The sequence below is a fragment of the Heliangelus exortis genome, chromosome 3 (assembly GCF_036169615.1).
Source record: "Heliangelus exortis chromosome 3, bHelExo1.hap1, whole genome shotgun sequence".
Taxonomy (NCBI): domain Eukaryota; kingdom Metazoa; phylum Chordata; class Aves; order Apodiformes; family Trochilidae; genus Heliangelus; species Heliangelus exortis.
Window position 1 is genome coordinate 21,729,921 of NC_092424.1, and position 21,459 is coordinate 21,751,379.

Genomic DNA, 21,459 nt, shown 5'->3' on the forward strand with positions numbered 1-21,459 from the left:
TAAGGCATCTAGAAGAGATTTCCAGTCCATAACTGTATATTTGGACTAGATCTCCTATGCATTGGGTGGGAATAACAAGCAAGTCAGAGTAAAGACTACTGTTGGCACATTTTCTGTGTGGCAGAGCTTTAAGTATTTAAAAATCCAAAATATGTATCTAGGAAGGTTTCAAAAAAATGCCCTTAAATGTTCCAGACTCAGTGTGTTTTTTAATGTTCTGCCTCTGTCTCTGCACCACAGCCACCACAATATTGCTGCCAGAAGAGGTATGTTTTTATTACCTCTGTTGACATATTTCGTGCAATTTTATCAGAGACAAAAGCACAGCTGGACTTTAGCTTGCTACTGAAGGTGAAACCCCATCTACAATAGCTTAATTTCACTGAAGAAAGAAACAGAATATATTAGTGTTAAAAATCTCACTGGAGATATCTCAGCAATTTTGTTTTGTGGAACAAATAATTTAAAAGTATATTTTTGTGTTAGTGCAAGACTGAGTGTAAGGCACGAGCCCTGCTGAGGGCTGGGTATGAAGCTAAGGCTCAGCTGTACTGTAGCACAATTAAACAGACTCCAGACTGCCATCAGCTTGGAGTCTGCACAAAGCCAGCCAGCAAAATACCTTGTAAATGTATTTTCAGAAAGAGCTCTTCATGGAGTATTGTGTTGAGGAGAGATTACATTTTCTGTCCATCCCTTCTCCAGGCCCATGGGGAATCTCATTTCTACCAGTGGGTTCCTTCTGACCAGAGTGTTCCCCAGGAGTGAGCACTGAAGACAGAAGACAAATTCAGATATCAACAAGAGCAATAAAAAAGCCACCAAAAAGACCCTCAAATACCTTCCTCCCTGCCCCTTCTCCCAAATAAAACACACTGAGCAACATCAGGCCTTAGTGCTGGGACTTTCAACCTATAAACTGTAAACTTCATAAATTCTAACAGGAGAAGGAGGATGGAGGAAGGGAACAGAAGTGCTCAGAAAGGTATAAAGAAAAGCAAAATCATTTACCTGATTCTGGAGTCTACAGCTATGGATTTTTCAAGTGATCTATAAGTCCACTGCAAAGCAATAGACCTTTTGGCTTGTGACCTCCTGCTTACTGCTTTAGCTGTAAAAAGTTCAAATGAGAGGATGGTGACTTTCACTAAAGAGAATTTGAAATAATGATGAAATGTGTCATTTCCTCAGCAAAAGTTTAGTGAATAAGAGGAATTGGTCTTTTAGTAAAAATAAATAAAATAAAAAATCTAAGAAGAATGAGACAGATGGGTCTGTCTGTTCTGCATGGGCACAACAATGTTCTGATCCCTTTAGCTGTAATGGGGCATCAGTTTCAGACCCAGCTGCAGGGTATCCAAAGCACCTTTAAGCAGGGGTTTCACCAGAGTCTTTTGGCAGAACAGGTATCTGGATTTCTTCCCATTTTCAATAACCTGCATTGTGGCTGTGCATCCTTCGGTGTTGAGGAAGCACTGTAGCCACCCCAAAGCATTAGAGTTCATTTGGGGATGTACTGCACAGACAAAACCACCACAAAGGACAGGACTGAAGCAGACCACTTTAATTTGGCAAGTATCGTTTGCAAGTGCAGAGCAGGAATGAACCTGATCCAGTTGCCTGAAAACAGAACAGACTGGGGCTGTAAAGGGTCAGGCATCCCAGAAGCTCCAAGAATCCATTTTTCCCCTTTCAAATTCTGTGTGTCTACTTACTTACTTATGAAACCGAATTGCTAGCAGAATTAATTAGAAGTATGATAAGTTGGTCATCCCAAGAGTATTTCTACTTGAAGCAGTCTTTAATTATTATGACTAGGATTGTCTGTCTTTCTATTTATAGGCTGGCCATGGGTGACACTGACAGTTCTTGGATTCTTGTACTGCTATTCACACGTTGGAATTGAATGGGAGCAAAAATACACCATGAATTAGGAATGATGCAGAACGGTGACTTTTCACAGGGGCTCAATGGCTTTCCTACACTGGATACCCAAGCTGCAGAAGGATGCATCAGACCCAAGTATTTGGTCAAAGTGTTAACCCAAAGCTCATGTAAGTGTTTCTGGTTTGTGGATGCAGGAATTGAATCAGAAACACTAATGGGCTATGGGGAGAAATGATGAAGTATTTTGAATTATGTTATTTTTATAAAACAGCATCTCTGTGACTCTGTGTACATTGCATGCATGCGTATCAGAATAGGTATTTTTTATATGTTGAAGACTGTATTTGTTTCTTCCAATGTTTTGCTGCCTGCTTTGAGATACTGAAGAAAAAAAAGAACTTGCCAAATTTAAAAACTCAGTCTCTCTCAGCCTCTGTCCAGAGGCACACGGGGCTGTGCCCTGCACTTACCTAATCCTCAAAGGGTAGGATGCTCATCAGTTCTTCTTGATTGCTTTCTGACGGAACTTTTTTGCTATTCTCAGCAGTAGTATTCTGACAGCAGTAGTTCAGTCTTAAGCTATTTTCTACCTACTGTAGCAAAGTCTGCTTTTTTCTCTCTACTATCTTCATCTCAAATTTTGCCTTTAAAACAGCACCCTTTTTTGGTAGTCTTAGGAATGGTTTTATTAATTTCTTTAAAAAAAGAGGGAGTAGGGAGGCAGGTCTTTTCTTAAGGAGCACCTTTTCTTTTTAATCGAATATGACCTTACAGCTCCTTGGGCTTTAAGTGCTTGCTGCCTTATGTTAGAGCCAAAGAATATACCTTCAGTATGGGGAAAATTCCACCTTCAAGGGAACTGAAGCTAAGTCTGCTTTTTGTATTTTTGTTACAAAAGGATGTCACCCAGGTCTGGCTGAATGGTAAATGTGTTCAGGCTGCTTCATTCTGTGGTGTTGAAGCAATCACCATCTGCAATATTAAAGACACCCTACGAGCAGCATTTTAAGAACTTTAAAAAACGAAACAAAACCCAACACAAAACAGAATGGTCCAATACAGTGGCACCAAATTCCCCAGAGCTCCACATCCCAATTTAGCCACAGCTCCATGTCCTTGTCCCACAGCTGGATGTGCTACAGCAGCATCTTTGCCAAAAGACTGGGGTGCTTAGAGCTGGGCTGGTCCTGCCTGCAAGCATTGGGGCTGTGGGAGTGCTTCTGCCTGTGCTGCTTTCTATGGGCAGGGGAGACAAGGGGTATCTCCCAAGCTGTTACTTTTAAAACTGATACTGAAGAGCAGCTAGAAGACTTTTAGCCTTTCTAGCCTAGTTAGACATTCCCTCTAGGCCTGGCAAAAGGCCACCAGTCCAGGAAAGGCTTTTTCCAAGAGCAGCTTCCTGCACCCAAAGCAGAAGGACTCCTGTCAAAACCTGTTTTGTGCCCCCTGGCATACATTTTGGGCTGTTTGGAGCTACAGTTAGTGTCCTATTTTCCATCAGTCGTGCAGCTTCAGCCAAGTCAGATATAACTTATCCCTTCAACAAGGATTTAAGTCCGAGAGATAGGCTTCAGCTTAGTGCCTCCATTTCTGATGTTTCTGCTGTTGACAACTATGGCAGGCTTATTTTTCCCCTTCATTTATTCCTGAAGAAATCAGGGCAGAGGCTTCAGCTCTCTACCCAGCCAGAGGTTAACTCCATCTCTTGCAGTTTCAAAGCAGAATCTCCAGCCCTTTATGTTTAGGGAAAAAGTCTTCCCCACTCCCACCATGAGAGTGCCATGATTTCCCATAGAAGTCATTTCTAGGAGAAACTGAGAAAAGTTGAAAATAAGACTTACTTTGAATGCTGCCTGTCTGGAGACATGACCTTCCTGATTGACTTACAATGATTGCAGGGATCCTCTCAGCCACAAAGAAATACATTGCTCTGAGCCTCTGAATTTATTAAAAGAATCTTAGATTGGCCTCCATTTTGGAGTAGAAAGGAGGTAAGGACAAGAACTTCCTCAAACTTTATAATTAAGTGGAATTAGCATTGGAGGAAAAAGTCAAGAGTCTGTTCTTCAGTCCTATTGATTACCATTATACATGAAATGAGGGGCTACAAAGTGATTAGGTTCCAATTTGTATGCATGCAAAACTTCCTACTCCAATATGGAAATTACCCTGAAGGTCACCTAGACTGTGCTCATTTCTGAACTAAAATAACTTTGATTTGGTATGGCTTTTCTTCAGTGCTTTATGGATCTTTCATGATTGTGTATCCTTTTCTGTTTCTATAAATAAAGCTGAAACTGCCTGTTGGCTTGACAACTGTGTCTTAGAAAGCTATGGTTTGGTGTAAGAAAAATAGGTGCTCCACTGCTGTGAAGAAGCACTGATCTGCACTGGAAGCCTGCAGGAGGGTGCAGTGCACGTTGGTGACTTTTATTCCTCTTGTGCACTGCATGGAACATTTGTCCCCTAAGGGTGGGGGCTTAAAAAGCAAATACAGCTTTTGTTGTTCAGGTGAAACTTAATTCAGCATGTGAAACTTCTGGGAACTGTGCATCCCTTTAGACTTTTCTGTACTGGTCCAACATCAGAAGTATGAAAGGTGCTTGCACAGTTTAAGAAATAGTATTTCTTACAGATATCAGTTGTATAAGAAATAAAAAGATGTCCCTCAGTCTCAAACTTTCCAAATGTTCTTTGGCCTTCTACTTTGAAATAAATATTTCAAGAACAATTCACCAGCTTTCTGTTCCATCCTGCTTATAGAGCACCAGCAGGCCAGGCATGAGACACACTTGGTCAGACACAGAGCTCAGGTAAGAGTTTAGGCTGTGCCTGAAACACTTTAAAGAGATGTAGTCAGTTATACATTCACCTTGGAGGCATATTCCTCAGCATGCCCAGAGAACTGACTCTCATTAATATGTGGCACTTGATGTAATTGAAATTAAGTGAAATTAGTTAGAAGTGTCATCCACCCTGAAAGTCCTCAGTGACAATCCTAGAGGGGGGGGAGCTTGTAGAGGCCTGGAAGAGACTCAAATAGACAGCCTACTTACCAAATTTTAAAAAATAAGTGAGGGGAGAGGAGAAAAGAGACTTCAAAACACTAAGGACAAGCTAGTAGGGACCTACGAAAAAAGCAAAGACAGAAATTGCCAAAGTAAGATAATGGCCATTTTAATCCAAAGGGAACACACTTCTAGTCTGGGGACAGTGTGTAGGGATGCTACTGCTGATAGACCCTAAAAGTCACAAGAGTGTAGTGATTATAAAGAAAAAACAAGGTTGTGGCTATGAAATCGAGCTGGACAGACATGTTGACTGCTGATACAAACAAGTGATTTTGAAAAACTGCCTGAGCAGCTGGCAAGAAAAGCTTATCACAATATATGGCTTTAATGTGTACACCAAAGCTGTAGTAATTGAGTCTCTTGCACGCACATGTGCCTTTCTCCTAAGCCCCTCCTTGGCTAACAAAGCCCTCCCAGACATCCTCATTGCTGGGGACAGTAAGATGACATGAAGTGGCTCTTTCTCTAATTCTGCATTGATGAGAGGGTGAGTGAGACTTTGCTCTCGAATCTCTTCCATATCTGAGAGCTAGAGCAGCTTAGCTGGAATAACCAGCTTACCACAGGTCAGAAACAAAACAGCTGAACTATGAAAACCTGCAGCAATTTTGTTTTTAGGCATAGCAGCGTCACAGGGCCTGCCCTTTCTTTTGTGCACTGCTTCATTTCCTCTGTCACCGCTCACCCTGGAGCCAGTTGCAGCTGGCACTTGCTCAGGGGAGGTTTGCCTGCCTGGAGCACTCTGGCAGAGTTTTCCTCAAGGAGCTGTGAAAAGTCAGGAGATTGCTATGCATGGTGTGTCACAGCTTCTCCTGCCTGTGCTTTATAGTTCCACCCTTCCCTGAGTAGAGCTGCTTGTTTCTGCTGCCGTTTCTCCAAGCACACAGCCACTTCTTAGTCAAGGCGTATAGTTTAATCCTGCAGGGACAGCTGAAATACTGCTTGAAGCTAAGCCTATGAAAAACCCTGAGGCTGCAACACCTTTTGAGGGGAAATCTGCATTACAGTAGCTCATTTCTTGCATTAAGGGACCTCTGGAACACACCCTCTCTTGTGGGCATCTCTGCTGACCCCCTGCAGATGCAGGATGCACAGGAGTCTTGTGTGCATGGACACCAAAATAATCAGTTTTGCCACTAGCAGCTAGTTCCTCCATGAGTTGCATGTAAGAGGAATAATAGATCAAGACAACTCTTTTATGTTAGATTTCAGCAAATGTGTGATCACAAGCTCTGGGCTTACCAGTGTTGGACCAACTTGGCTCAGGCACCCCCAACTAGGGGCAAGAACCGGCAGCTCCAAGCCTGAGAGACTTTCATGGATGCCACCAACACCCAGGAGGAGAGGAAAAGGAAAAGCCATTGTCTAACAGATCAGACCCATATACTTCAGACTGAGCTGGAGTGTCAGTGCCCAGTTTTCAGGACAGCTCCCACAAGCTTTAGGAACATGCCCTCCAACCACATGTCAGCATCACTGGCCCTGGAAACTACTGCTGCAGGAGGAAAGAGGCACATGCACTTGGGTGTTAATGAGGGGAATCTCACACACACACAGATACTCAAAAACCTCCTCATTCCTTGTGCTGGGAGTCACAAAGGTCTGGATGAGAGCAGGTTAAGCTGTCATCAGGATTTAACAGGCAAATTTTCACCACAAGCTGGGCTGCATCATCTTTCATCACATCCAGGGCCAGTTTCATCTAAGTGGAAATTACTTGAAGTATCTGCATACCAGCTCCCTTCAGACATGGGTCAGATGACGTGGGACACCTGTGGCACACACCTTCCCAGCAACAGTCACACTACAGTGCATCGCTGTCTACAGGGATTTAAGAAAAACTTCACATATGGTTGGGTAGCTGAAGTCAATCATTACTGACAGGTGCATCAGCCAACCACTGAAAAATTAAAGTTTGCTGAAGGAATAATACAAAAAAATAACTTCGGTTATGACCTGTGAGGTTTACATTGTATTAGCACTCCCTCTAGAGCTGATCTTTCCTGACAAAATTAATTAATTTTTATGGACCACAGAATTTCCATCCCTGCATTAATGAATTTGAGTTTTCAAAACTCAGTGGCAAAAATAGAATGCCTGGAAAGCATACTAGAAGAGCAGAAATATCCACACTGTTGGTAAATTAATTTAGAAGTCAAGTCTTAGGGGAAAAAAATAGAGACAGTCGATTTTTTTTTTTCAGACTGCTGCTGGAAGGGTTAAAGTTGTTTTAAGGGCTCATGTATGTAGGAGGATTACCTCACAGTAAGCCAAACTGCAGAGATAAAAATAAGCATTTATGAGACAGTTCTTTAAATGATGTGACTGCTGATTTATAGTTATGGGCTTCTTTACTCTTGTGGTGGTAGTTTTGTGCTGAGGTGGTAGTTTATGCAGAAATTACAGGCTGATAAGATTCATTTGGGCTCATCTCTGCTCCAGGCTACTTTAGCAGTCTCAGCTGCCTTCTCCCACCTCTTGACATCCTGCCTCAAGGCCACCCTGGCACCATCTACTTCTCATGAGGATGCTGCAGACACAGTGAGGGCATGGCCTAGGTCTGCTCTTGGCAAACATCTGCCCAGGACCAGGCTGCCAAGCAACCCCAGCAGCTGCCCAGCCCCAGTGCCCCAGTCATAGGCTTGAGGAGGTAAATAACTCTCCATTTGTACCCTACCCACACATGGCCACCTTACTGTGGGCCCCACACTAAAACAACACACAGCAGCAGCAACACTCAGCCTGCCCTGGGCTCCACTTTCCAGCCTATCACTGCAGACCCATCAGGAATTGTGCTGTGCAGCACCAGAACAGAAGAGAGCCATGAGCCACTACCGAAACCACAGAGTAGTTCAGAGTAGCTCAGAGTGCTACTGCCCCTTACAACCCCCACAATGAGGAGGTTCAGGGGCAGTCGGTCCCATTTTGCTCTTGTGCCAGCATCATGCTTCCATTTAGCTATTCCCACCCTACCTGCTGCCAGGTATCTGAGGCTGCACTTGGGGCTTGTTATATGCATCTTCCATTTACTATCACACTGCTAGACATTTCTCCTGCCACCTGACAGAGGACAGAGCAACCAGCCTGCAGCTTTTCAACATGCCTGGTTTTATTTACTGCTCACAAACAAGGCATTCTCATTCCCATTTTACAGAGCTTTTTACAGTTCTTGTTGCTAGAACTGAAATTTTATGCAGCAGTTCATGCACAGTTTCTGAACACTTTCCTAAAGGGTGCTATTTTTTTTTTTTCTTCTTTTGAGTTAAGCTTTAAGCTGAACTGCTCTAGTTTCTATCTCCACAGACCTAATAGCCAGGTTCAATATGGCTGCGTGTGCAGTGTTAATCATTCTAAAGGAAAACCTTACAAATACTTTACTTTGACTTGGGGCAGCATACAGATAACTCAGCTTTTTTTCCTATCCTCATGCCACAGCTGAGCCCGTTCAATACATCTTCTTGTTACCCTTAGCTCTTCTAAAATACCTTCTGCTTAACCATAAAACTCACCCCTCAAAAAAAAAAAGATTGCTGAAGGGGTTTGAAAGCAATCTGTATCTCCCTTTGCTTGGGCCATTTCTTGTTGAGCTGTCTGGGTGCTATTGCTGAGCACAGGTTTAACACTACACTCGCTGTGCTACCCCATAGTGGTAACTCCTGCTGAAGAAGTTGTAGTCTTTCTTTTATAGAGCCCAGATGTGTAATAGATACTCCAGCACAGTTTCTTTCTCTCCTAGTCGTGCATTTCAGCCAGGAGAATGGGTATGTGGAGACAAATACCTGTACCAAGGCTTGTTCCCCTCAGATTTCCATGTACAAACTGCAGTGACATTCACAGGGATTACTCGTCCCCAGGTAACGAGCAAAGCTGCACCTTCACCTCATTCCTCATCTGCCTGAACAGAAACAGCTACAAGGAAAACTCAACGAGTAAACACTTAAAAATCCAGCAAAAACAAAAGAAAGAGAAAAAGAAAAGTTGTCTCAAAAGCAAACTCATGGAGGTTGCTCACACACTCCTGCCTCCATCAGTTCCAGGTGGGAATTTTAGGGAAAAAGCTTGAGAGTGCATCATGATGGATCAACCTGCCAAAGATAAGCGTGTTTTAAACCTACACCTGTGTCATGGGGCAGCTTAGATGTGAACTTGAGGGCTTGAACTCAATTAGGAAGGGGAACCAAGAATGTGAGAAGAAAAGGAAAGGAAAAACCTAAAAAGACATGGCTTGAGAACATGCATTTTGCAGATTCAGGTGTGCAGAAGCATCTCTCTGCTTCTGACAGACATGTTAGGAGTTCAGTCACTCTAATGCTGCCTTTTGGTCTTTTTCAGGCTTTTATTCATTCTGTCTTTCTACAGCAGGACAGGTTATTCCCCCCCAGCTTCCGTGCACCAACACTGCTGTTATGGAGAACTAGAATGAAAGGAGCAAAACCGTGATGTTATGGGTGAAAAATATTTGTATTTGCTTCTATTCTTCATATACAATATTCCTGCTGCAATGAAAGCCCTCGCACTGCTGGCAGTAATAAATACCATAGCAACATTGCATCCTTCTCAGCATTTTCCAAGTGGATCTGCAGCCTTGTAACCTACCTTGGAGCCCAAGGGAAGGACAGAAAGCAGCTTCTCAGCCAAGATGTCATCAAGTCTCAGGGCCCACCTTGGCTAGACAGGTTGGAGCATAGCAGCCACCTCTTGCCTCATGATAGGGCACATGGGTGGTCACTCCCCTTGATTTTGGGGGTTGCCTCAAGCATCCTCCCACACCAGGCAGGTGCATTGCTGGCATGGACTGAGCAGAAATAGGTTTTCTCTTCCTTTAGTAATAGGGGAAGCCTGCAAAAGACATTGCTACTGCATACACAGGTGAGAGGGGGGTAGATCTGCTGCAATTCAGTCCCACAGGTTCCAGTAGCACAGAAGAGCTGGGTTATGCTGGCTGTATATACTCCAGTGCAAACAAGCATTGGAGCTGGAGTGATAAATGCACCACAGGGCAATTAAAGCAGCCTTATTCCCAATGATTCTGAACACAAAAGGCAAAACAGCATAATCAGCACTCACCTCCAGCCAAGCTGCCCTGGGAGTCATTGCTGCTGCCTCTGCAGACCCAGCTGGAAAAGCCTCCACTTCCATAGGACGGGTCCCTGAAAGCTGCCAGACACACAGCAGCACAAAGCGAGGAAGGTTTGGTGGGGTCCAGGCCCTCTGCCCACTGGTACTACCAGCAAGGGGCTCCTTTACAGCCCTGGGAGGCTTTTTAGCATCCCACACACTGCAACCCCGAGCTCTGCCCTGGCTATGCACCCTCGGGAATCTTGTAAGTGCTGCTCTTTGCACTCTAACTCATAACAAAACAGAAGCAGCAATACTTGCAGTTATTGCAGAGAGATGTCAGAAGCTGCAGCACACCCCCTGTGCTTTAGAAACCTGCTCTCCCTGCTCTGAACATGCTCCCAGGTGCTGGGACTGAGGACGTGGCACTGCCACAGGTGGGCCCTGGAAGCTGCTCGCTGCCACCCCTCAGCTGAGCCCAGGGCTGATGAGCCAGCAGGTGAAACCTGAACTTACATAATTTGTGACACAAATCTGGGAAAAAGAAAAGAAAAAAAGAAAAAAAGAAAAAAAGAAAAAAAAAAGTGCAATAGTTACTAACCTTCATTTTGACATGCTGAGGAGCTGGTGAGAGGAGGGATGGGGAACAATGTGTGTGGGCAATGCTGTCCTTCTCTGCATTAATTTAAGCTTGCAGCATAACCAGGGAGACTGCTAAGAATGCAGGAAATGCCCCAGCATAGAAAATAATGGAGAGTTCAGAAAATGAGAACAACAGCCTCTAAAGACCTGAAAAGAAAAAAACAAACAAAAACCCCACAACAACAGAAAAGCAGTATATGCCTTAAATATGGTATTTTCCCCTTTTCTAGTAAGTATGGGGAACACTGTATAACATTAGCAAAAGAAAGCTGGATTTCTGTACTGGCCAGTGAAACAATGCTAGTGACTGGAGATCCTGTCACGCCACATAGTACAGTGGATGCAGAAATGGTTTTAAAAATAGCTCCTCTTTGTACTTGGCTGCTCTCAGTGCACACTGGCTCTGCAGTCTGGAAGTTTATGCTTTCTTTCTGTTCTTTTGAAGATGAGATCCACAGCCCCATGAAGTGTCTTAATACAGGTGACAGCTGCATTCACCAAATCCTCAAACACAGAGGATGGAGAATGAGCCACAAAAAAAAGTGCAAAGATAAAAGGGTCTTGGCTAACATCCTAAATATTTGTATACACACCTGGAACTGCTGCTGTGCTTGACCATCTCTTATGCCTGACCTGACCTGAAAGGATTCCCCTCTTCCCATCACCTTTGGTTTCTTTGCTGAGGTAGCCAACAAAATAATATTCACTGCTGTCTGTAGCAGTAGTGTCACTGGCAGGTGAGATACTCATAAGGGCTTCAGCAGACTCATTGTTGGATAAGACCTCTAAGATCAATGCATCCAACTGCCAACACCCCCTCACCCCCCCAAAACAGTAAATAAAATATATTTATCTGTATCATCATGGCCACCAGGGCATGTGCTGAAGTGCCTCATCTACACAGTTTTAAAATACTCCCAGGGATGCCCAGCACCTCCCTGGGCAGCCCATTCCAAAGCCTAACCACTCCCTCAGCAGAGAAATTCTTCCTCAGATGCAGTCTAAACCTCCCCTGGTGCAACTTCAGGCCATCTCCTCTAGTCCTATCATGATTCATTTGACAGAAGAGGTCAGCACCCACCTCTGGACAACCTCCTTTCAGGGAGTTGTAGACAGTGATAAAGTCTCCCCTTCTCCAAACTAACCAATCCCAGTTCCCTCAGCCTTTCCTCACAGATTTGTTCTCCAGACCCTTCACCACCTTGGTTGCCCTTCTCTGAACCTGCTCCAGCACCTCAATGTTTCTCTTGTACTGAGCGGCCCAGAACTGACACCGCATTCACGGTGTGGTCTCACCAGTGCAGGGTACAGGGGCACAATCACTTCTCTTCTCCTGCTGGCCACCCTGTTCCTGACACAAGCCAGGATGTTGTTGGCCTTCTTGGCATTCCCAGGCCCTTTTCTGCCTGACAGCTTTCCAGCCCAAGCCTCAATTGTTGCATGGGGTTGTTGCAACCAAAGTGCAGGATCCGGCACTTGGCCTTGTTAAACCTTTTATTATTGGCCTCGGTCCACTGGTCCAATCTGTCCAGGTCCCTCTGCAGAGCCTGTCTACCCTTGAAGAGATTAACACTCCCACACAGCTTGGTGTCTTCTGCAAACTTACTGAACAAGCCCTCAATCCCCTCCTCTAGCTCACTGATGAAGATACTGGACAGGACCAGCCCTAAAACTGCACCCTGGGGAACACCACTGGTGAGCAGCCACCAACTGGATTTAACTCCATTGGCTGCCACTCTGCTGTTGTTTTTGTCTTCATGTGAGGCCATGGTAAAGTCACCTTCTTCTGCAGCCGATGATGAGACAGCCAAAGCTTCTTTGATCACTACTACTTTTCTGTGTTCACTCTGTAGTGATCACAGTTTAACACATATACCCACTATGGGCACGTGTACCCTCAGGATATCACACGATGGTTTCAGACAGGTCACAGCCATCCTCTGGTGACCTTGCTCCTGCTCAGCAGACACCTGGCCCAGACTGGAGCCCAGGATGCAGGACACTGCTTGGGGTGCCAGGACATTCACATTACAGAACACCTGAGTTCAGGGACCCTGAAACTGTAAAATCCCTGAAAGTGTCCTGCTAGACAGCAGATGAAAATGTGAGGAAACAACTCAAATAATTTATAACCAAAACAGTAATATTGAACTTCTCTGTTGATAAACATGAGATACAAACCAACAGCAACAAAATGGCCATCCAGAGGTTCTATGGAGTAACTTAAAACCCCCTTAATGATCTTGCAAGCGTATGACTCAACACATAGAAAAGCACACCAAAGCAACCGTAATGTATAAAATAGTTTATTACTATAATAAATAAAATTAAACTTTTTTTTTTACAAATATTATTTGTGCTTGTTTAAAAATGTTGAATAAGGATATCATTAACGTAGGTGGCTGCATTTGTAACTGAAACATTCCCAGACAGTGTGTATGTATACATACACACGTACACACACTGTCTATCTACTGGCAGCTGCTTTGCTGACCACAAAAATAGTATCTACTCGTTCTCTTTTTCTAGTCATGCTTCATTGAACAAAGTGACAAATGCAAAGAAAAAGAATCAAGAGTATTTGGTGGATTTCTGAAAGGATAAAACCAAGTGAAATACATTGAAAAAACGCCAAAGCAACTGCATTAACTGCATATTGATAAAGTGTCCATGCAGTGGCCGCTAAATATTGAAACGCAGACAGGTCTCCAACAGATGTACAAATATTGACTGTATGTAGGTACAATAATATAACACATTCATTAGAAAACTTGGTATTTCTTTATATAGCAGTTCATCCTGATACAAGATTATTGAACTTCTTTCATCTACAGCTAAAATGATTCTTTTTCTATGTCGGTGGTCACAGATTCAGTGGGAAGAAGAAAAAAAACCATGAGCCTTTCAGAGCAGTTAGTGAAAACCCCAGACTGTTTTGTTAACACTAGGCAGTTAGATCCAGTTACAGAGATGTCCTCAAATTACACACTAAGTATGTTTACACAACACTCAACAATCAGCTTGAGACAAATGACAGTTGCAGGTAAATTCACATTAGCTGTATTGAACTGTCAAAAAACCCTTTGAAACAAACACTTTTGTAATATGAAGGGTTGACTCCCTGGTATACAAAAGTGTTCTGGCAATGGTCACATCTCTGTTTTGCAAGGGGAGAGGGCTACTGGAGTAATTAATTATCCCAATAAGAAGGCAATAAGTGGAGAAAGAAATGTGATTACCAGCAAGTGATTTCCATTAGATTTAGAAAGCTAATCAAAGTGCTTCATCTTTAGGCAACACTGTAAATACTAGAGAACATTAAGAAGGAAGGAGAATGGAATCACAGTTTGAATGATATCACTTATGAAAAGGTCTTAAGGCTAAATGTTGGATATATCTTATTGCAAAATGCTTTATTTTTATTTAATTGAATCAATGCATGCCACAACAATGTGGTCAAAACTGTCAGATTGAAGGATACAGTAACCTACTGTACCTCACCTCAGATTTCTGGAGCTTCCCCTGCACAGGACTCTCTTTAAAAGGTTTGTTTTAATGAATTAGAAGTGCAGCTGAAACACAGACTTTGTTATTCAAACACACCCACGGGAGACCACATGGAAATGAAGAATTCAGCAAGAAGATGTTTTTCACCACCTAACACCAGGACAAGAAAACAGAGGTGCAGCAACCAAGTATTAATGCTGCCTATGAGAAGAAGGATAGGCTCAGCACCTTTGAGGCAGCCCCTGGTACTAGGAAAAAGAAACCCAATTAGTCTTCCATTCCTCCTGCAGAAAAAAAGCCACAAGAAGCACTGCCAGGGCAGCTTAGCCTCAGGGATACCATAAGCAACAAAGAGTGGCTTATGAGCCTTACTCCCACCAACTATGATACAGCATTTTTCCAATTTCACATGGATTTCTGCTTCTTGACTATTGCCACATCCTCTCTCAGTAACAATACTCGCCAGACTAACAGTATAAAATTGAGGCCAGATAGAGAAACCAAAAGTCATGGCCTGAAAAGTTCAACAGTTAACAAACAAGATACTAACTAGGACACTCGGTGGACATCTACTGGGAAGATTTAAGATCCCTTATTGAACTGGAATCATTAAATAAGGGATGTGCTTTACTTAAAAGAAACGCAATCCACAGACTTACCTATACATAGATATATATATGTGTGTGGGTACACACATCTGCACAAGTGTAATTATACATGTTGCTTATATAGTAAAGACAAATAATGTATTAAATTCTTTCACAGACTGGTCAAGATTGATTGAAAATATATCACCAGATATTTACAGTAAATATCTTGTTCAGTTCATTAAAGTGAAGTACTGTAGAAGCAGAACATCACCTTCGAAGCTGCTAAACAGGGTGTTCGCTGGGATTCAGGGCAGCACTGTGAAAGAGATTTAAAGCAAGAATGGTGTTTTTAAAAGTATACATGTAATACCAGACAGAAGTAAATGTATCTGAACACGGGAGGGTTGAGGGTTGGGGTTTGCTTTTATCATCCTGTGCTGCAGATCAGTGCTATTTCTAACAGCTTAAGCATGAACTTTTAGAAGTTTCCATTTTACCAAATCACAACCCAACCTCTTTCTCTCAATTTCCTGCTTCTGACAGAAATCTAATTCCATTGTATAGTAAAAATGGAATCTCATTTAGATTAACGCAGACTATTTTAGTAGGTTGGTAAATGGCAGAAGGACTAAAGCTGAGGCATTTTGATTTTTCTCTTAAAGTACATACAAGCATTTGCTTGTTAAGGGACAGGGTCTCATGTTCAGAGATCATTCATTTCTAAGCTGGAAAACAAGTGAAAAGACTTAGCCAACATGTAAAGAAAAACAGAAGAAAAACAAGAAGCTGACAAATAAAAATGAAAGAACAAGTAACAGTCAGGGTGGGTACACACGCTGTCCAGCCGCAGGCATCCGAGCGTAAGGCTCAATGGGGAAAGGCCAGTTTGTAACAGAGGTGCTGTCAGTCACTCTCTAAAGGAGAGATGCTGCAGAGCCTGGGCACCACAGCACAGGTCCAAACTAGGCTGAGGCTCAAAGAAGTGACAGTCCCATAGCTAGCAAGGTTTTGCTTGTTTTAACCACTCGGTAGCCCAGGGATTCCAAAGGCCAAAGGGCATCCTCGATAGTGTATTTTTAAAAAAAACTCTCTTAAAACATATACACATTACTGAGGGATGGTGTAGTCTCCTACAACTAGTTTTAGTCCCTGACAGTTCATAAAAATAAAATGGGTCTAATCTCAGTCAGAAATGTGCAAATCTGAATTACAATTACTGCTGTCAGTGCTGACCAGAAGCAGACTTCCTGAAGATGTCACTGAAAGGAGCAGAGTTCCAAGACAGTCACAAAACCAAATTTGGCCATAGTCGTCAAAGATATTAAAATTTAAGCGTAATTCAGGATTATATTATAGTCCTTGAAGGCTTTACAAATAGATTATAAATGGCTTTATAGGCCATTGTAGAAGCCTTAAAAACAGACTCACTACTGCACCCATCTGCTGTCCCACAGAAAGTGCAGGAGCACAGTATCCTCAACTTCAAGATGCATGAGAAATAACCCCAGCAAACGGGGGCTTGGGTTCCTTTACTGACACATGTGGCTAATTCTGGGACTCCTAGGGCTGGCCCTGCCGTGACTCCAGGCAACAAGAGAATTTCCTTTAGTATATCCCTGAGGGAACATAAAAATACCACTGAGAAACACCCCCTTGGTTTCAGCAGCAAGGGGCCAGGGAACCTGCAACTGGATGTGTCTGCACGGCCATTCTGGAGATAATGGCAGTACAAACTTTGGAGGTTACAAACATTTCCTCCCTCATCCACCTGGAATAAACTAATTTCCATGTTTATCCAACTTGGAAAGTGGATGACATTTTCACAAAGCACTTCCTAAGTTCAGCAAGACTTTCATCCTTTAAGAAATTTTACTGTGTCAGGATTATAACACTGATTAGGAATTAGCCTGGATTAGAAAACTAGCTCCAAGCCAGTCTCTACAAACCTCCTGGAATTTTGGGGCATCAATGAGAAATCCTTGTATATTAGTATTCCTGTGGTCTACTTAGGCATAATTTCATTATCCGATGGATTTACTGACTGAGGAGACTGGAAAGTCAGCAGTTTCTAACTGAAGCCACTGATGTATGGATTTCTTACAGCAATCATGCTATAGCTATTCTGGGTAACCGTTGCCACTTAGAGTGGTTAATGCAGCAAACACACAGCGTGACTCTCAGAGAAACTTCCTCAGTGCTGCACACCAGCAGCGCCGGATGGTAAAAGACACCACTGACAACTCGAAAAAAGTCAGCATGGAACCAGAAACAAATTAAGGAAATTGGACCTTGGTTTCAGAGCAAGTCACCTCCCTGCTGCCTCTTCTTGTGACCTTCAGGTTTGATCCTGATAGCTGTTTGTCAGAAATATTCCAGTCCTTGGGTAAGAATTCACAATCTGTGGGCACTGTCTCTTAAAAGCCAATCCTAAACCAGCTGCCTCCAGACCTGGGAATAGTGGTCCTGCACTCGGAATAATCTGTGCATCATTGAGAGCAGGGCAGTTACCATAGGAACAGAGAAAAACAAACACACTGAACTTCATGACCTGAGCTTTGCACAGCTCGGCCTCACCACTGTGCTGGTTCATCTGTGGACCTCACACTTCCCCAGGGATGTCTGACACAGTTCTGTATTGCACCATGCAAGCTTTGGGCCGCCAGAAATCCTTTCATATCTGTTGTTTTCCTTGCCTCCTCTTTACTTAACATGAACAAAAATCTTCCCCAAAAAGTCATTTGTAGTTTGTAAATGACTTAGTATCATGGAAAAAGAATGAGACTTAACTGCTCCCATGCTGTGTTAATATCTATTGCCATTAAAAAAAAAAAAAAAAAAAAAAAGTGTTGCACCATGCTTCTCATCTCTAACCTACTGTTAAATAGTGAACATACCGGATCAGTGGAGAGAATATGCTGTGAATATACACCTAGGGTGGTAGTCTAAGCCATGACACCAGCTATGCTACCTTATCTAATGAATAATGAAGAGTTGTTTTGGTAAAGTGCTTCGATCTTCCTCCAAAAGAAGTTATGAAAATAAAAGTTTTGGAAACATCTCCTTCTTTAAGAAGCAGATCTGTTTGTTTCCCTGCTACAATGGCACTTGTATATACAGTTAGCACTGTATTTCTACCTCTACTATCCATTTGCTTACCAGCTAGAGTAGATCAGAAACAACACATCTGGATGTAGAGGAAAATGCCACAATCTAAAATCTTTAAAAGTTCTTGGAAAGCCTTTGGCCACAATGAACGTTATCAAAACAGAAACTTCTGAATAATAATTTAACAAGAATTACAAGAGCAAATTCATAGCAAACCCAGGACATAAATGCCACAGTATATTTTCAATGGGAGACAAATCTGCAGGACCTGGTACAGATGTTCACAGCACATGGTTGCAGTGGGCTGTGTTCAGGGACACTGCACACCTCATCCTCAGTCCTCAAGTGGCTGGAGTTAATAGCAAAGGTAACAATATTCAAACAAATCTGAGTCACAAGTTTTCTGAAAACCGTTATCCTTTCTGAAAACCATTATCCTTGACTCAGTGAATGCAAAGGTGGAAGATGTCATTTATTAACAGACCCGAAACACTGTGCCTATTGGTGAGGAAGTTGTTAGAGACAATTGTTTCAGCAATGTCTTTTGCAGTTAAAAAGTACAACTTTTTTCATCTTTTTACCCTTCTCTTTGCTAACCAAAAATCACTTAGGTACTGAGTAGCATATGTTTCATTGAAACATCACACATCTCCTACAGCTTTTTGCATTATTAGAGATATATGAAAATATACTGTGGCATTTAACATGCTGTACAGGTGACTGAGACAGTGACAGCAGCAGCAGCAGCAGCAAAAAAACCCCAGAACAAATGCAGAAAACATAAGCACCCTGGCAAGTGCTTAATCAGACAGGCAAAATGCAAGCTCACGACGTTAAGGCATGCTCCAAAAACCTCAGAGGTCACCTGGGGCTCACAGGGATGGCTGCTGCTGCCAGAACTCTTATTCCAACATCCCAAGGGAGAGAGTGAGAGTGTGGGGGAATGGGCATCAATGAAGAAAAGAAAAACTTTAGAAACTGTACCCTTGCTGTCAAAAAGGCTTCAGAGTCAGCTGCCATCTTGACATGAGGTTGCAATTCTTGTTACCGTACCTTTCTAGACACAGGGAACATGCTTAGTGAACAGGTCCCTCATTCATTTTCAAGAAAGATTAAATTTAAAATGTTAGGGGACTGTTTCTTTTTTTCTTTGTTTCTACAAAGAAACACCTCAGCTAGCTCCAAACATGTCTTTTTCTGATTCGGGAGACTGGGGCCTGGATATTTCAAACAATTCCTGTGGCGACTGGGAGCTTCTTCTTGAGGTTAATATCCTAAGTATCTCAGCGAGCTGTTTTTCTATATTGGCCATTTTTGTGTTTAAAGCCTTGATGTCCTCTTTCAACTCGTGTTTCACTTCTAGCATGGTGGCCTGAAGAGTCTGTTCTGGGATGGGATAAAAGGAATGCTTGACCTCAGTGAGGACCGGGCTGCGGTCCTGCGGGCTCCTCGCCTCCCCGGCGTTATCCAGGCGCAAGTCGCTTTTTGTAATGCCACTATCACAAGAGTCTGTCTTCTTCAGGGTAGCTTCCCCCGAAGCTTTAGTTCTCTCTGGTAAAGTCTCCATGGACTCAGCTTTAGAGACCTTGTTCCAGTCTTCACCTTTCCCACAGGCATCTTTGAACTTGGCCCAGCCTTTCCGTCGGGGGTAGTCTCCCGACACTTTACATCCCCCATGATCCGACGCCGGGGCCTGCAGCTTCGCCTGGTCGGAGGCCGCGGATGTTGAAGGGGGCTGGTAGGACACGGGGGTGGCAGGGCTCTCCCGGACAGTCACAACGCTGGCTTTGACCACCGAGCGGGTGGAGGAGTGCTCCCCCAAAATGTTGCCCTTCTCCACATCCAGGTCGTCCGGATCTCTGCCCCTCTCTGCTGCCAGCCGCGCTTCTTTCTGCTGCCTGAACCTCTGGAAGAGCCGGCGGACTGGGTGGTCTGGGGGTAAGATCAGGGGGGCTTCGTTCTTCCTCTTCATTCTCTCCTCTTCTTCACGTTTGACATCGCTGATTTTCCGAAATACAATCTAGGGGGGGAAAGAGATTTCACTCTGTGATTAACTGCACGTTTGTTAACTGCACCTTTGTTAAAGGTGCACAACCCTGCACATTTATAGTAACATTTTCAAGTCTCTTATCTTCTGTGGAACACAGATTATTTCATTGTTTAGGAGCATACACCATCTGTCTTGCAACACCAGAAAGAAAAAGAAGAAAAATTATTTCTTCAGTTCTGAGAGGTCAGCAAGGCAGTGCCATTGGAAATATAAATATCCCATGAAGTGACTTTTTCTACTTTGTGCTAAAAGTGACTTCTTACATTTGTTTTCCTGACTCTGCAGTTTGGCACCAAGTTTCTAACAGATGAAGAGACAACTATGTTTTACAGCAGTCTCATCTAAGAGCTCACTCACTACATGTCATGCAGGAGATCTGATACTGTTTTAGTGGGGTCAGTACAGCAGAGATTGCTCTGAACTCTCCAATAGCAGTTTGCAAAGTGCTTCGTGCCCTCTCTTCCCTCCCACACACCTCATCTAGGGAGGAAGCAAAGCTCAAGTTAGTCCCACAGCCAAGAAGGGTACAAGGACAGTGGGAAAGGGGCTCTGTGAGACAGGGGGAAGCCAGTTGTGGACTGGTAAAGCTTGAAGAGCTTCACATCCAGGCCCACTTCTTTATTTATATGGAAAAAGCAACATTTTTGCAAAAATAAAAATTAATTTTAAAAAACTAAATAAAGATTTAATTTAAAAGAAAAATTAATTTTCCATTTCCTCCAAATCGTATCTTCCTCTGTGGCAGCAACCCAAGGGTCTCATGGCACCAGTGAAAGTCTCCCAGTCCTCCCACACATGATGTTTAGCCCCAGCTTCTACAGAGTGCTGATACCTAATCTCTTTAGCTGCTTTTGGGAAAATCCGCTCAAAGTCCTTACACTCAAATGCATAAATAACTCTAAGATTCAAACCATTATTAGGAAATGTGTAAATAAACCCATTCCTCTGTTGCAGACAGACTCAAATTAAACTAAACATAATAATACTGCTTCACTGACACACACAAAATGCATGTTTCTCCTGACTCCAGTGCTTCTCAACAGTTTTGTCATTGTGAAGCAGGGAAAAATACATCTTAACACTGTGTCTTTGGAAGGAAGAAGTTGCCAGACTTGGCAGCGTTTCCCAAATACAAAAGAATAAAATTAGCAGGGAGAGTATTTTATTTCCAAGCTGCAATTAGGAAACCAAATGTGAGATAAAAGTAAGAAAACAAGGTACTTGACAGTGTTATTTTTTCCTCGGGGAAACTCAGAGCAGTGAGCTCAGGAGAAAGCGGACAAAGCCGCGTAAGCCTTAGAAGTGCAAGAATAGCACTCACTGACTGGGAAGGGAGAATCAATACAATGCTCTAGGGTTGTGGCTCCCCAGCCACAGGCAGACCCCCTTTAATGGAAGGAAAAGTGCCAGCCAGGCACTTGGGTGGCTGCCCTGCACCTCTGCTGGGGCCGGGCACTGCCAGGGAGGGGTCTCAGGGGGTCTTCTCCAGCAGCAGGCTGATGGTGGCTCTGGTGACACAAAGCCCCGGCAAACTAAGGCAACTATAAGG

At 43.3% G+C, this 21,459-nt stretch overlaps 2 protein-coding genes across 7 annotated transcripts in view; one reads left to right on the forward strand and one right to left on the reverse strand.

The window, feature by feature from the left end:
- The window catches only part of HHAT (hedgehog acyltransferase), a 158,750-nt gene extending 154,547 nt beyond the window's left edge, over positions 1-4,203 (forward strand). For all 5 annotated transcript variants that reach the window (XM_071739551.1, XM_071739556.1, XM_071739552.1 and 2 more), the window contains one exon: positions 1,843-4,203. In XM_071739551.1, the coding sequence (XP_071595652.1) occupies positions 1,843-1,934 (92 nt within the window). In that variant the 3' untranslated portion in view covers positions 1,935-4,203. The remainder of the gene's footprint in view (positions 1-1,842) is intronic.
- Positions 4,204-12,948: 8,745 nt separating this feature from the next.
- Positions 12,949-21,459, reverse strand: part of KCNH1 (potassium voltage-gated channel subfamily H member 1) — a 185,413-nt gene continuing 176,902 nt past the window's right edge. Inside the window, exons 11-12 of one of the 2 annotated variants that reach the window (XR_011725049.1) lie at positions 18,845-19,880; positions 12,949-15,071 (exon numbers count right to left, since the gene is read on the reverse strand). Coding sequence is in view for 1 of the 2 variants with exons in the window: in XM_071739557.1 (XP_071595658.1) it covers positions 19,032-19,880 (849 nt within the window). In the remaining variant the exon portion in view is untranslated. Of the gene's footprint in view, positions 19,881-21,459 lie in introns of both variants that reach the window. The other variant, XM_071739557.1, reaches the window with a different exon arrangement.